We start from the raw sequence: 16587 nt of genomic DNA on the forward strand, positions 1-16587 counted from the left end.
ATTTCAAAATTCCCAAGAATCTTATCGCCTTTTTGCATTTAAAGGTACATAAACATGCCAATGTGATAAGCTGTACGTACCAAGAAGTTGGTTGCTTAAAATATTCTAGTTTCATAAACCTTTCACTACATGTGCTGTACCGTCTGCAAATCTATAAGGTTCCGGTTCCATCCCTGCAGCCTTTGCTTAAACACAGGCACCAGATGGAATGATTCAGAGCGACTGTTTTGGGCTGTAGAAATGTATAACGTAATGGGGCGTAATACAACAACTTATCATGATTCCACAATATTTTCACACAATCAAAGGTTAATATCTTCTTTGCCATATTATAACCCTATTGTTGTTGAATCATTATAAGAGGTGGTTCTGAATTTTACATTATGGTGTCTGTGTTATTGCACAGGCGGCAGGGATCGAACTGGGACCTTTTAGATCTGCAGCCCTGTGGCTCTTCACCACAGTGAAGGTTTTAATGAAACACATAATACTAAGCTGTCAATAGAGGAGAACATGTAACATTGAAACGAAATTTGTTTACACTCAACTATTTATGTACAATGTATAAACAATATTATGAGCAACGTTTTCCTATATGTCATCTTGTTTCACTGGTGTTTAATAGAAAGCGTCCGGGCTTAAAATGTTTGCCATGCACAGAGGGACTTGCATAATAAATTGGCCCATGTGTTTGGTACATAAAGACGACTTGCCGAAAACAGGCCACTTTGTTTAGATACCGACCATGAAACGACCCGGCCAAATTTCTGCCTGTTTATGGCCAAATTCCGGGAAATGGCGGGTATATAATATTTAAAGCTGCACTCTCACAGATTGACCATTTTACAACTTTTTTTATTTTTTGTCTTAGAAAGAGCAAATTTTTGCGTTAATATCTGCAAACCAATAATAAAAGATTGCTGACCAAAAATCAGATTGAAGATTATCATATTTCCGTTCGAAAATTAATGTGTTATGGCTTAAACCGTTACTAACGGTTTTAGAAAAAAACATTTATAACATGTTGCCATTCCGTAAGTGTTAATATTGAAGTCCACCGGAAAAGCAAGTTTAATTAAGTTCTACAAGAAAGTAAATATATGAAAACGATAAACTTATATAATACGGAAGCCTGCCAATGATAAAGTTTCGTCGTATATATTTCTAAATGCAACGGTCAGTCAATGACTCAGAACTTTAAAATGCGCACATTATTTGCAAACAGAAGTATGTAATCCAGATCACAATTTGGATAGTTTTGCATTCAGATTTGAGAATAATTTGCAATAATGTCATATCATGTGTGATATCGGATGCGAGCGCATTTGTCTAAAAGCTGCTGATGCAACTTACTTCAATGTTGCGTGTAAATCCAGAATATATTCTTGGCGATTAGTGGTACTAGTTTCGTTGCGTGCCATTATTCGTTGCAGTTTCTTACATTATCCTGGGTTTCTCACAATGTTATTTGGCAAACTTGAGAGTGGCATTCACATTCAAACATTGCTTTCGAAATATATATACATTTGTTCACAACCATTTGTTTATCCATCTTCATCCATATTCATATCATACAAATCGGCCTGAAAAACTCGTTCTAGTAAATAATAATTCAGGTAAAATACAGCCGCTTTATTGGTCGCATGAGACACACTTCATGTGGTACGAAAATGGCCGATAGGTAACGGATGATATCTCGGTTCCGCATAATTCAATGAGATCGCGGATTTCAAATCGTCTTAGGTAGGACATCAACTATTTGTCAAATTAAATGATAGCTCTTCACAAAGGAGATTCTTTCCTTTTTGTTATAGGCTATTTCGTTGGTCTGAAAATGCTTATAAAGTTTTGCTCGCCAATTTGCCCAAGGTATCATATATTTTTCCAGATTTTTGTAAATGTGCTGAATATTAATTCTTTTAGGTGAATGCTGTTCTAGTGTCGTTTGATTTAGGTGGTAGTTTCAAAATATTGTATGTCAACATTAGAGCATAATGAATTGAATCAATGCTATAACTGATGATGATGTAAATGATGGTTTCTTTCTTAAATGTTCATTAAGTGCTCAACTTCCTGCGAATTGACTGCATCGTTCAAATATAAGTTCATCATCATCATCATCATCATCATCGTCGTCGTCATCATCATCATCATCATCATATATTATGTATGTTACTCGCAATCTAACAAAAATGAATAAGAAACAAACAGTTGTTCGAAAAAGCACTTAGAAATGCACTAATCATGTTTTTCTAGTTTACACATTGCTTCGCAAAATCTATCATAAATCCATTCCTGAACTGATAAACAGCAGGTTTTGTAAAATACAACCACACACTAAAACTATATAACAGCACTTTCTTCAAGAAGCCATTAAGATTGTCAATCACTGAAGAAGTGCTCCAGAAAAACCACTGTCGGTTTTAAAGCGAATCTCTATGCATTTGCCAAAGTAACAAATGTATTGTTACTTGAAAAGTTTACAGCTAAACGAAAGCAAACAATATTCCTCGTTTCATTATTATTAAAAACATATATGAATTATTCTTAAGACATCAATTGTTGTGTCATCATCGGCTTTGTTAATTGTGCAGAAATAAGGTGAAGAATATATCCGCTCTATTCACGAATTGTGCGCTAATTTTCGACGAAAATAATAGTTATTAGTAATAAAAAAATTCTTCTAAACACCATGATGTGTGTTCATAAATCCTTACAAATGATATCTTTTCGATGCTGAGATTAGCGTCGTAAAGTCCTGAAAGTGTAGCAAAGTGGCTAAATACATATAAATTGAAGAAGAACAATTCACGAACCAACAGTCATGAAATTATTTTGACTTTCAGGATCTGATGACACAATTTACAGCTACAGAAATATATTGATTTAAAAGTTCTAATATCATGCCCGAACGTGCACAGCATATTTGTTAAGATAGTTTAAAATATCGTTTGAAACAGAAATTTTCTTCTCGAATTTGAACGGACCTACTCCATTATATTCGTGAATGCTACGGCTCGATTCTCCATCGTGAGAAAAGAGTTATTTTAGTTGTTGAAGAGCACACTATCATTTCTAATTACGTTGTGCATATTGGTTATAAGGGCAGTGAGTTGAAATGGTTGAAGTTGTGGGCACAGTGGCCAAACATTGAAATCGTATCAGCTCAAAATGAGAATAAGGCCAAACCAAAATGATATTGGTTCGTCGGATTTACCTCATCATTATTTCAGAAAATGTGAGCAATTTCCTCCTATATTTCACAAATACGTTCGAAAAAATGGTCAAGCTGAATATTTAAAAGCAATTTTACACGACAACGCTTTCCTTTGAAGGTTGTTGGGCTAAACTGGGCAAACAATGTTATTATATTTCTCTGACATTAAAGGGGATGTACTCCGTATAATGAAATAGCGACAAAACAAAGAAGACAATTGTCGAAAACTGACATAAACTTGGTATTGATGTGTACAATGCATTGAAGCTTACTAACTGAAGTACCACATAGTTTACAATTGATTTAATTTTCGCAGGTTTTTCGTATTTTTCAATTAAAAATGATTACTAAGTATGTCTACCTAGTAGAAATCATTCCTTATGCGTGATTGGCTAGTCGATGTTATCACGTGATATTACCAAGTTAGGTTTATAGCTTAAATATTCCAACCATTAAGGGTAATCCTTCGTAGCACGAATATATATATATATATATATATATATATATATATATATATATATATATATATATATATATATATATATATATATATATTTGGGCGTCTGTTTTGCTCGCTCCTTTTTTCAAAGTAAATAATAAAAAGTGTATTTTTATTTCTTCAGCTCGCTGTATTTGTGATCGGCCAAAATATGTTGAACAAAAAATAAAATTGGTGTGGTCTCTTTCTCGTGATAGGGAAGAAGAGGAGTCCTAAATTTATTCCAGTTTATTGTTTTAATGTCTGTATATTCCTATATTATTCAGAACAACAAATGTCTTTCAACACGTACATTGATAGTAGAGGCTAGACACACCATTAGAAGCGACAAAACCTAATGGTTTATAAAACGATTTTTTCATTAGACTTCAATAAGCGTGCAAGAACATTCTATAAAGCAACAGAGTGTTAGATATGAGAAATAAACATGTTGGCTAATGGTTTGTCTGAAGTATATATCTATGGACCGTTTGTTGAGATAAACATAAGCCTTCATGCGTGGTAAACATCTTATCATTTCCGTTTAGATGGGTTTTCATGAGGGACCTTGTGTTAATAACCATGAAAGGAAATTAAAAGCATTTTAAGTGCGATTGGTAAAGTATGGGGAAGCAAACAAAGGTCATTGTATATGCCTTATTGCTTACTATAAGGTTCATATGGACTTACAATCTTGTAATGGCGTGTAATCTTCGACTTTACTGTGTGTTCCCACCGGTACTAATAAAAAAATATTTCGGAGACACCAAATCGTTTTTTAAAATGCCTAAAATGCGAATTTCATGCTGAAAAAAAAACCCTGTCACTACATACAAGTTGTACAGTTATATCACTCAAGAAATTGTTACTAAAATAGTCTAAATAAACGTTCGTAAACGTTGTATATAAAATACCTTCAGTCACGTTTAAAGGAACGTCTACCATTTCAACTCACTGTCCTTAGATTCACGGAATGTGCATGGTATTAAAAAATTTAACTATTATGACTCTCAACGTCATAAGACATTATACTCTCAACGCTATAAAATATAGAGGGTATTTGTTGAATTCAGTGTAAGATCGTATTTTATTTCACGATTGGTCACAGAAAATGTTATTTTTCTGTGACCACGAGTGAAATAAAATACGATCTTACACTGAATTCAACAAATTTTCTTTTTATTTCATGCATATATCGTGTTTTTTCCAAGCTAGAGTAAATTTCTGTGGCCTCTTTCCGAAGGAAGGTAACTGCGGCATAATCGCTATGTCAAAGTTACCTCCTCTTCGCGCAAGCAGTCTTTCCACTAAAAAAAAAGTTCCACACTTTATGAAAATGGTTGTTGGAATTGAATTTATTTTTAGATAAAACCCTAGTTCCATCAACGAAACCTATCATGTTTAACATTTAATGAGACAAAAAACAAGTATTTAAACAAAAAAAGTATTTCGTAAATAAAAAAATGTATCGCGTAGAAATACAATTCAATGAAACTTGAGCATGTGACATTTTTGTACATTCAAAAACAATTTCAACAGATTTAAATTAACAATGATGGACTTATACAAGTGTGTATTCGTAAAAGCAACGGAAGTCTGTGTTTAGTGTTTTTCGTAGTGTATATCTAGTCACTGTCGCTCTCAGACTCTGGATCTTACGGGGTTTTTTCGGGGTGAATTCATGCTCAGTGCAGACGAAGGATGTTTTGTTGTTGAGACAGCGAATTAGTTTCATATCTATTAAAGTTGAATGTCACGTTCCCGTGTGTTTATGAAGACCCCAGAGGAAATGTCGAGGATGTGCCCGATGATGCTTTTGAGACGGATGCAGCGCAAACTTTGAAAGTTTTTTAAAAGAAAAATGTATTGTTGAACTGATGAATGTAAACTGGAACATGTACGCGGTTAGAGTTTGTAGGAAGAAATGGTCTATCAACTCTATTACTAGCACATGTGGCCAAGTAAATATTCAACCGATACCTACCAATTGTAACAGTATTTTCCATGATATAGTTGATACATAAATTGGTAAGCTTGTTCTTATTTAATAGTTATAATCAATCGCAAAAAAATGTTTGTTTTATTAAAATTATTGCATAATTTGATTGTGACAATTCAATACGATTCGGTCAATGTGTATATATTAATGAACTACAGACGACAACAAACATGTACTTGTGACATACATGTATTTTTTTCAAAATCAAGGGAAGCAAATCTTCTAAAAGATGGAAAAAATAGTCCCGAGTTGTCTGTACAGAGTGGAATTGAGCAAGGGTTATCATTTCACTCGAGCCAGAGTGAAATGATCAAGTTATCATTCACTAATATTTTTCACTCTTTCACCGGTATGCATGAAATAAAACAGACTCTCAACGTCATAAGACATAATACTCTCAACGCTATACGATAACAGATTCTCAACGTCAAAAGACATTATACTCTCAACGCTATAAGATAACAGACTCTCAACGTCTCAATAGGACATTATACTCTCAACGCCAAAAGACAGCAGACCCTCAACGTCTTAAGACAACATACACTCAAATCTATAAGACAACAGACTCTCAACGCCATACTAAATAAGACTCTTAACGCCATACTAAATTAGACTCTTAACGCTATAAGAGAACAGACTCTCAACGCCATACTAAATCAGACTCTTAACGCTATACTCAATTACACTCTTATCGCTATAAGACAACATACTCTTAACGCAATACTAAATTACACTCTTAGCGCTATAAGTCAACATACTCTTAACGCCATACTAAAATAGACTATTAACGCTATACTCAATTAGACTCTTGACGCTATAAGACAACAGACACTCAACTCCATACTAAATTAGACTCTCAACGCCATACTTATTTAGACTTTTAACACCATAAGACAACATACTCTCGACGCCATACTTAATTAGACTATCAACGCCATACTAAATTAGACTCTTAACACCATAAGATAACAAACTCTCAACGCCATAATACATTAGACTCTTAACGCCATACTAAATTAGACTCTTAACACCATAACACAACAGACTCTCAACGCCATAATACATTATACTCTTAACGCCATACTAAATTAGTTTCTTAACGCCATAAGATAACAGACTTTCAACGCCATAATACATTAGACTTTTAACGCCATACTAAATTAGACTCTGAACACCATAACACAACAGACTTTCAACGCCATAATACATTATACTCTTAACGCCATACTAAATTAGACTCTTAACGCCATAAGACAACATTCTCTCAACGCCATACTAAACAAGACTAACAACGCCATAAGACAACATACACTCAACGCCATAACAAATTAGACTCTCAATGCCATAATACAACAAACACTCGACACCAAGTGAAGGTGTTGCATAATTGCATAATTTACTAAAATAAGATATTTTATGTATACTGTTTTATGTAATGTTGAACATCTACAGAATTAATTAGCCGAGGTTTGAAATGTTTCTGATGCCGATTACATCACATTTGATGAGATCGTATATTAAACATAAAACCGTTCGCTAAATGCGTTGCTTATGAATATATATGCCGCGTTTGTGATTTAATGCATAAATATATTTGACGTGTACGCGAAATTGAAGCTATGGGCAATACTGGTCTTACTGATAGTAGCTGAATGTGTCAGGGTTTAGCACACTCAATGGCTTCATACATTTTCTGAGCGAAATTACAGTGTGGTATGGAGCCAATGAGAGTTCATATCCAATACATATCCGGCTTTTAACACCGAATACGGAATATTTCTCCCGACCAAAAAGGTAGATCCAAATATTTGGCCATGCTGGAAAGTCTTATCTTACCCGCGGGCAAAGATATAAAAATATCTATTTCTGCTTTTGCTTTCGTTTGTTAAACTAAGGTGGGTGAAAAATCACCCACCATGGCCGCCCGTGTAAGATAGATTCATCCAGACTCGGGAAACCTTGTTTCCGCAAAACATCCTACTCTCAGGTAGGGATGCACCTATCTTACACCTTCGGCCATTGAATATATTTATAATAGCACGACCTCCCTTTTCATTGTCAACACTTGACTTTGCCAAGTTATTAGTAGTAATGTTTAACTGCAGCCTTAAACGTTATTTACAGTTCAATATTTATGAGTTCAATACCGTAAGATTCTTTCGGACGATTTTCCCTTAAGTTTTTCAAGACCTTGATTGCATTGTTTAATATACAAACGTAATATTGTTTGGTTCAAGCAATGTGTAATCGAAATATAATCATTCTTGGATAAATTAAGTATTTTGTTACAAAGCTTCTGACGTTTGATTAATGCATGGAATCTCGGACTTCCGTTTCGAATGTTCGCAACATATCTAATGTGCATGTTGTTTGGTCGCTATGCCACATGTTGATGAGTAAAGCAAACGAATCGGTTTTATTGTAAGAAACCTTTTTACTTGAGGATCTATAATCAGTCGGAATGTGTATTAAAATTAACTCATGGTGTAAGTAGAAACACCTTGATCACGTGACCGCTCTTAAACAATTGGAAAGCGTCATTTATAAAAGAGGTATCCTGGATGTACCAATTACCGGTGTATTAAGCAACTATCCAATGGAATTTTGGCCAGGTTACATGCAAGCTTCTTTAAATTTCACTCATATTGAAGAAAAATCATTTTGCCATCAGTAACAATAAGTTTTGTATACCAGAGAACACAATTATTGATTTCTAGTCGCCTTTTGTTTACCGACCGTGGCCGCCATCTTGGAATTTTTTTTGGAGGAGCATAGACCTCTTTACATTTATTAAATATAGCAATACAGTGCCATTCATGAGAATGTAGATCAGTCAGTTAGATAAATAAGTATGGAAAAAAAAGTTAACAATAAATAAATTATGTTTATATTTTCCCCATTTTTACCAAAACAATGTTATTTTAGCCCTCAAAGGATCCCACCACCATTTCTGGAGTTCAATATTGGCATCTTTATTCAACATTAAAAAGTCAGAAGTTTAGTCAAGAAGCAGTGCTCCCAAAAAGCACATGCTCAGAGATGACGAAATCAACAAGATGGATGCCAACTGTCAAAATTTGTTTGTAAATTATTCAAAATTTATTCATTCATTTTAACAGATATAAAAAGAAAAAGTTTAAAAAAATATGTTTCCAATGAATTTTGATATAATAAATGTGTTTTTCACCCTTAGGAACTAAATATCTATTAAAAGTTTCATATTGAGATATACGAAAAGATACTGTAAACAAAGAATACCGGAAGTGCTCTTCATGACCTAGATATTCGGACTTCTCGGATTACACCAGTAATAGGTAACCGCCGGTATTTTGTACGTTGGTGATAATAGATATTACTCTCGTTAATAACTTTATTTGTTATTTTTTTTTTCCATTTGACAAATTTGGCATATATTCGTGGTACACAGGTAGGCAATACTTCCAAAACTTCATTAATCATCTGCAAAATCTAAACATGACTTTGTAAATGTAAATATCAAACAAAACGAAAAAGAATAATACTGTCAATAAGAAAAAAATAACTATAATGACTTTATGTTTTTAAATTGTATATGTTGTAATATGGGGCGGAGGCCATTTTACAATAAATGACTTACACGACTTTAATTAATGTTTTGTACAGTATGAAGGAATATGTAAATTAAACTCATAATTGTATCGCATAGGTAACCCATATAAGCATGTGTCCAGAGTTTAGAATAAACAATTAAAACCTGCAAAATATGTAATTGCCTTAATGGCTTGCAACTGAAAACAAAGACAAATGCACATTCAAGTAACGTTTCTTAACTTCCTTACTTTGAATTGTCACGGTCACTTTAGAAACATCAATTGGCGTGTTTGAACGTTTTATGTCTGCACACGAGGACTGGGAAATGGGCGTTGTGAAGGCAATAGTGACTGACACTTCCCATGAACGTCCGCCGGACCTCAACCATACCGCGGATTCCAAGAATCAACAGGTAAGAGCCCTTTCCATAGCACACTCTATACTCGTCTCCCCGGGCTTTCCACACTGCTGCTTAACATGACCGTCTAATTGAAAATAGCGAATTACTAGTACTTTGCGTTCCCTGTGCTCAAACCTTAAATACTTTTTCTCATTCAAAGCACAGTATTCAAATATTGAATAAATATATATCATTAAGAAATTACCACAATGCCAAAGTTTCCATAACTGTCTGTGTCTATTTATAGATCAAACCCTAGCAACCACCATACATGTGAATGGAAACTATTTAACGAGGATTAAAAATCTTTACTGTTTAAATTTACAAAATGCAATGTCTAACAAACACTCAAGGAGACACACAACAAGGACATATTACACATGTACTAACATTGTGAATGGGTGAATCATTTTACCACTTGTTTATGAATCATACACACTCTCGATTTGGTCAGTACATTTGTGTATATTCAAGAATCAATCAACAATCTTGGTTAAACGAGGCCTCTTGAACGCTTCTTATTTTGTCTGATAGGGAAAAGTCGATATATTACTTAAATATTTTCACTAAACCTAAGTATATGAATATAACAGAATTCGCTGCAGTGTTCAATCGTGTATAATCATTACTTGCGTTACTTTTGTAACAAAGCATCATTGAGAGATTGGAAGAATGTGTACGTTGGAGTGGATGCGTTTTTGATTGTCAGCGTTTGTGTGTAGGCGTGCTTGTGTGTAGGCCGGGGGATTAGGGCTTATAAATAAATAAAAAAAACATAAAATAGTTATTATGCTATTACTGCCTTAATGTATGTGTATTGTTTTGTACTCTGTGTAAAAATAAATGAGAAAAAAAACCCAAAGCATCCGTAACATATCGATGCCACTCATCATTTAGTAAGATGTTAAGTGAGCATACAATTTGAAGGCAAAATCTTATTGCACATCGTGTGGTATAACTTAGAATAAGTGTGAATATTAAACTTTGTTTTATTGAACAATGTGGTGGAGATGATTAAGTTTGTCGGTAGTATTGAAAAGTAATAAAGCAAAATATACAATGTGAGTAGCACGTGGTTTAATTATATCATACATGATATAATTATTATCGTTAGCCTCATTCTGAATGTTTGAATGTGTTTTAATGTTTCAGTGGCCAACCCATAACATGCCAGACGCTCTATGGAAATTGTTCTCGAAGAAGTTTTTACATGGAATCTGTGAATGAATTTTTACGATATCTGTCAGAAACAACATATGAAAACGTCAGTTTCTCTGGAATTGTTGGATTAACAAGTAGCCTCTTGGAAAGTCAACTTGATGGATTTCTTTCAAAATAATGTGAATGTGTAATTCATTGTGTGTGCTTCTCAAACATATTGTTTACAAAACAATTTAACACTTTAAAAGTATCGTTGTATTTCGCCAGAACCTTTTGCACAATTTTTCGTGTGTTCCAAAGGAAAATTTATTTGCAACAGGGCTGATTTCAGAAATGGAAAGCAAGCGAACGATTGTCATTGCTATTGATGACAGTGAACATTCGGAGTTTGCATTTGACTGTGAGTCTTAACTCTCTTTGTGGTCAGTTTTTGAAATTTCAAATATTTCTTCTCGATTTTTTAATGATTCAATTTCTAATTGAAATGCCAATTTAGTTCAATCGTATTTTATTGTATATAATATACGCATGTCATATAAATCATTTCTACAAATAATATAATTATACAATTGGGTTGGGCCACAAGTTATAACAACGTTAGAAAATGGCCCTCCCCGCAGGGGAAAATGCCAATGTATATAATACATGTATCATTTTCGTTTCCATAACATCTTTAAGAAACAATGTTTTAAAGACGCACACTATATGTTGTTGCAAACAGTTTTTAATAGCAATGCATTATCATGACTATCTCGTTTGACTTTTATGGTCAAAACAAAACGGGAAATGATTTGGGTACTGATCAATAAATATCAGCGATATTTTGGCGGTATTTTGACTGGGGGATTGTGACCGCGTTGCTATCAATTCAATTAACCAATTTTTAACATTTTTTTTTTATCTGTAAACAAATATTTTCATGTTGTTTTGCTCATTAAAGTCATATAAGATTAACATGATAATGCATTAAAACGAAGCAAAAGATGCATCAAACTATAATTGTGCACCTTTAATGCCTCCATTTCAAACACGTGTATTTCTCCTGGTATAGACACTTTAGTGGTTATGGAACATAGAATTATACATGCGAAATATAAGCACGTACCTTTTTACAGTTTACGTGGACAATGTCCATCGCCATGGTGACCACATCGTCCTTGTACATGTTCCTGAATACAGCAACATACTGTCTGCTTGTAAGTACTTCTATATTACGAACATATCATGACCTTTTATTATATAGTGACGCTAGCTTAAATAAATGTCGATTTCCGTCGCTTTTCATATTTTACTACAGAAATGTGCATTTACCATACCTTTAAGTACTATTTTATCTTAGTGTATTTTTTCTTTGATGCATATGGACAGTCGGACCAGGTAAGGAATACACATTTTATCATTTTAAATATTAAACTAATGAGAGTCGATATGAGAACCATATTTGTATTTACACTCAGAAAAAAATGAATGGCCATGCGGATTGCCGAGAAAAAAATCATTGCTTTTTACCACATACTGTTGGTAAACCATCGTCATTTAGATACAGACAGCAAATGGTAGATTCCATTTTAATTAATTATGAGCTATCGACTGAATGAGCTTCACATGTGTTACAGGGGAATAGTTTATAAACATGTCAACCGTAATAAATTCATTTTTGTCGGAACAAGGAACTGGTTTGAAAACGCCTGACGGTCAAACCAGTGGTTGCTTTGACACCACAACCCCAATCCCACTTCTTAACAATTATTCGTGTTCGAATGAGTCATTTAACGACGATCACGTTAAACATGTCATCGTTCAACACCAATGGCGCATGCTAATAACTTGCGATATTTTCGTTTTATGCTAACGGTAGCTCACGTGAGCTAACTGTTTCGGGTTATATACCTATTGCCTCGCAGCGCATTCACTGTCTGTATGCGGGAAACGTTAGGTTCAAACACTAACAATAAGCCTGAACTTTACTCGCAGCAGAGTTAAACTAAAAGAGGGTTACAATGTATCTAGGCAAAAACAGAACAAAGATCATCTGAGTTCTATTTCATACACTGACATAAACCAAACATAACACAGACAAACAACTAGTTACAAAACCGACACCTAACAGTATATATATATACAAAAATAGTTCTTGTTAAGTTATATTAAAGCATCGGAAGTAGAAAACAGAGGTGTTTTGCTCGAAATTAGTTTTTGTACAAATGGCGTTGCAATATATTCGTCGATTTATTTCCTTGGTAGTCGAAGCAATATTGACCATAAGTATCTGGTCGAATCGCTAACTTAAATGTTGCTCAAATTGAAGTCGTTACAATATTGTTCGTCTTATTGTGTACATATTTATACTTTTGATTTATCGTAGCGGACGAACGCTGATAATCGAAATGTGTTGAACGAATTAGAGTTTACGTAAAAGTAACAAAAATTTAAAAACAAAACATTTTTTTAAAGTTTCTTTATCCTGAATGTAAGTGGATGTTTATTTTGTTCTGTACACCGTTTTAAACACGCTTTAGTTAGGTTTGTCGTTTCTTTCGCGGAAAATATGTATTGAGTAGCAAAACATAAGGCGTGACAGGATTTTTCAAAATTAAACATTTATCTGACCATTGTTTAAAAGAACAAATTTTTTAAAATTTCAATGAAAAATAAGAGAGTAGCGTGCGACCCCTTCTTGATAAATAAGATGTTACACAATGATGTTCTTTCTGAGTTAGAATAGAACATGTTTTTTGCAAAAACAATATACTGCCGTCAAGTATGTTAAGTTGTTAAACTGCAAGTGACACTCTTATTCAAAATCCATATATACACATGCATAACAAACATAAATTTTAAGTGATAAACCTTTAAATAATTCCTAAATAATGCATTTATGGAAATATTAATTACTGATAATAAGGTTGTAACCGTTTATTGAATAGCTGAATACGCGAAAATATTAAATGATTGGCGAGTGCTAAAAGATTTACTGCAATCCACTATCATCCCATTTGGTAGAAAACCGTGTTTCATACACCGTTCTGTTAAATTTAACTCGATATCCTTCATAAAAACCATTGATTTCGACATTCTTTCATCCTTTTTGGTACTTTAAAACAAAAGTATTAATTGTGGTAAATCTAATTTGGGAGAAAGAATGCACCTTTAACGATTTAACGAATTGCTTAATTGGAGGTCGGATGGCGATTTAATTGGATGGAAATGTATGTTTAAATCTTAAAACGTTATCATTTATTTGTAAGTCTTAATGGACACCAACATATATATACCAGACTGAGATCTTTGAATATCAAAAAGGATCAGATATTCCGTTGTATGCAAAATGAGTATTAACTTGTCGACATAAATCACAATTATATCGAACTAAGTAGCAAGACGATGCATACTTTCATCCAACATTTCCTTGTATTGACACTTTAAGGACATTAGATCTACGCATAATCGGAAGTTATTATTATTGGTTATCTATTGGGTATAGAGTATGCATCTAACGGGAGCTTTTCATCCTGGAGATGTGTTTGTCCAATGACTTATATACATTGCCTGACAATATTATATATTCAATCCGCGAGAGCCCAGACGGTTTTAGGGTTCCAGACTAAAAAAGACCAAGCCATAACAATAGACAGGCATTCAAACAAATGAATGTTTTAAAAGCTGCCTCTTCTTTCAACCACTTAATTTCTGTTACTTGCATGCTCATCTTTCGCTTTTGACGTGCAATACTAACGTAAATACATTGTCAATGCCTTCGTACCAATAAACTGATTCTTGGTAATATACTTTTATATGTTTCAGCGTCTCTTTTGACTGATCCAAACATCATTGCTGAAATGATTAAAGATACCGAAGAACGGACCAGCGAACTCGTCGACAAATACTCGTTCAAAATGCAACAAAAGCAGGTATTTAAAAAAGGATACTCTAGACCTGTTATAGAAAGTTCGGAAACATACACTAGCCACGAATTTTCTTGAAACATGATATTGTATTTATTTCTATAATATATCTCAATGTAAAACTCGTATAATCTAAATAGTTGAGACACTGTAAGCAATCATTCTTCTTAAAGGTGATAGCGATAAGTATTTGTAATATGCTTTACTTACAGTTACACGGCCACGTGAGACAACAGTGTGGAAAGCCCGGTGAGGCGATTTTAGAGTGTGCCAGGGAAGAGGGCGCTACCATGTTGATACTTGGAACTCGTGGAATGGGATTAATGCGGCGGACCTTCATTGGAAGCGTCAGTGACTATTGCCTCCACCACGCTTCATTTCCCGTCCTTGTCTGCAGACATAAACCGTTTATAAGTGACAAATAATACTCATGATATATGTGCTATCCTACGTTCATATGGATACTCCTATATAGTAAAAGTGCCGCCGTAAACCAGATTTAAAATAAAAACTGCATTTGCTTTTGAACAACATTCAGCTGAACGGGAGAACCAAGCTAAAAATTTGAAGTGAAATCATACATTGCGTAATTGAAGAGAACGTCACAGTATTTGCATGCAACACTGAACTGGCGAAATAATTGTTATATTTCAATCTCTCTAGAATGCGTTGTCTTAAATGTCTTTATAGTAACCCACGTGAAGCATATTTTTAACCGCAATTCGGGTTTTATGAAAACGAAACAACGGCATCCATGATATTAATATACGTAGAACTTGTGAAACATAATATACGTACGGATATATCTTTGAAAGCGGGAATTGCAGATCTCTTGTGTTTCATTTATTTATCAATTACTATATATTAAAGGATGATTCAGAGTATCAAAACGCGTTGTAGTAATATATAAAATGCCAGTCGTCAGTTTTTATTGAACCTTGACATCCAGGAAACTGGGCGATAGGTGTTTAACCCAACATCTGTTGTTAAAAATGATTTAAAATTCGTGTGCTCTTGTTTTTCGGTTTTACCTCGGCTTTGATCTGTGTGTCATAAAAAGAAGATTCTCCATTCATCTATTGGCATGCTGTATCAACTGTATAAACAGCCCACAAGAATACATATTTTTATTGGTGGTACTCGATATTGTACCTATTGTCGTTTTACCACGCATATATGAAGCTCAACAAACTGATGCAATCTAAAACCATTGTTCAATGAGATGGAAGTACTTAAGACCCATTTTCTTTTGTAAATGCATTATTGTATGCTATAATGTTTATTTTAATTAATGCAGAGCTGAATACTGAATGATTATACAGCAGATACCTTTTCGAATGTCATCATTAAAATTGTGTGTGTGTTCGTGAATTGGTATCACTAGAATCAACACCGACTGTGTATCATAAAGAAGTGCAGACAGCAGTTACTTTATTTAAGTTGTGTAACAATAAATACCTGAAATATTATCCAAACATTCATAAAATATGTTCATTGATCCTTGTGTTTTTGAATCCCAACAGAACTGTACCCACTTGTAATATTGAACACACTGTATGTGCTTAAATTATATCCAACAACATTTTAAAAAGAATTCTTACAAAACGTAGAAATGTAATCCTCAAAGATTAATTTAATTAAAACCATGCTTTTACAAATATTATTAGTATAAAGACTTGCCCACCTTTAAAGAAACTTTGTTTTTCCCCAACGACCAGAGAAGTTCGCCTTTGTATACAAAACAAAAATGTTCCAGTATATTCTACAAAATTCCACAAATTCTATACATATATGATTTTAATTCCATAACTTTTAAACATTGTAAAGAAGTCTCGTCAAATATATGTTAAAAATATC

At 33.7% G+C, this 16587-nt stretch overlaps 1 protein-coding gene across 4 annotated transcripts; it reads left to right on the plus strand.

The window, feature by feature from the left end:
* The first annotated feature begins 9552 nt into the window (after positions 1-9552).
* Positions 9553-16022, plus strand: LOC128232730 (universal stress protein in QAH/OAS sulfhydrylase 3'region-like). 4 transcript variants are annotated; one of them, XM_052946446.1, is made up of 5 exons: positions 9553-9676; positions 10817-11225; positions 11941-12021; positions 14630-14736; positions 14943-16022. In XM_052946446.1, exons 2-5 carry the CDS (start codon positions 11159-11161, stop codon positions 15153-15155), a joined length of 468 nt encoding a protein of 155 aa, XP_052802406.1. In that variant the 5' UTR covers positions 9553-9676; positions 10817-11158; the 3' UTR covers positions 15156-16022. The 4 variants fall into 4 exon arrangements, with proteins under 4 accessions (XP_052802406.1, XP_052802405.1, XP_052802407.1 ...); XM_052946445.1 differs by lacking the exon at positions 9553-9676 and adding an exon at positions 10383-10725; XM_052946447.1 differs by lacking the exon at positions 9553-9676 and having other exon boundaries at positions 10383-11247.
* The last annotated feature ends 565 nt before the right edge of the window (positions 16023-16587 follow it).

The sequence above is a fragment of the Mya arenaria genome, chromosome 4, assembly GCF_026914265.1.
Source record: "Mya arenaria isolate MELC-2E11 chromosome 4, ASM2691426v1".
NCBI lineage: Eukaryota > Metazoa > Mollusca > Bivalvia > Myida > Myidae > Mya > Mya arenaria.

What these genes read in the sequence shown, in the direction of transcription:
- LOC128232730 (XM_052946446.1), top strand. Translation starts at nt 11,159, where the DNA reads ATGGAAAGCAAGCGAACGATTGTCATTGCTATTGATGACAGTGAACAT. An exon ending in TTCGGAGTTTGCATTTGACT is followed by an intron (nt 11,226 to 11,940) that starts GTGAGTCTTAAC and finishes ACCTTTTTACAG; the next exon opens with TTTACGTGGACAATGTCCAT. An exon ending in TCAAAATGCAACAAAAGCAG is followed by an intron (nt 14,737 to 14,942) that starts GTATTTAAAAAA and finishes CTTTACTTACAG; the next exon opens with TTACACGGCCACGTGAGACA.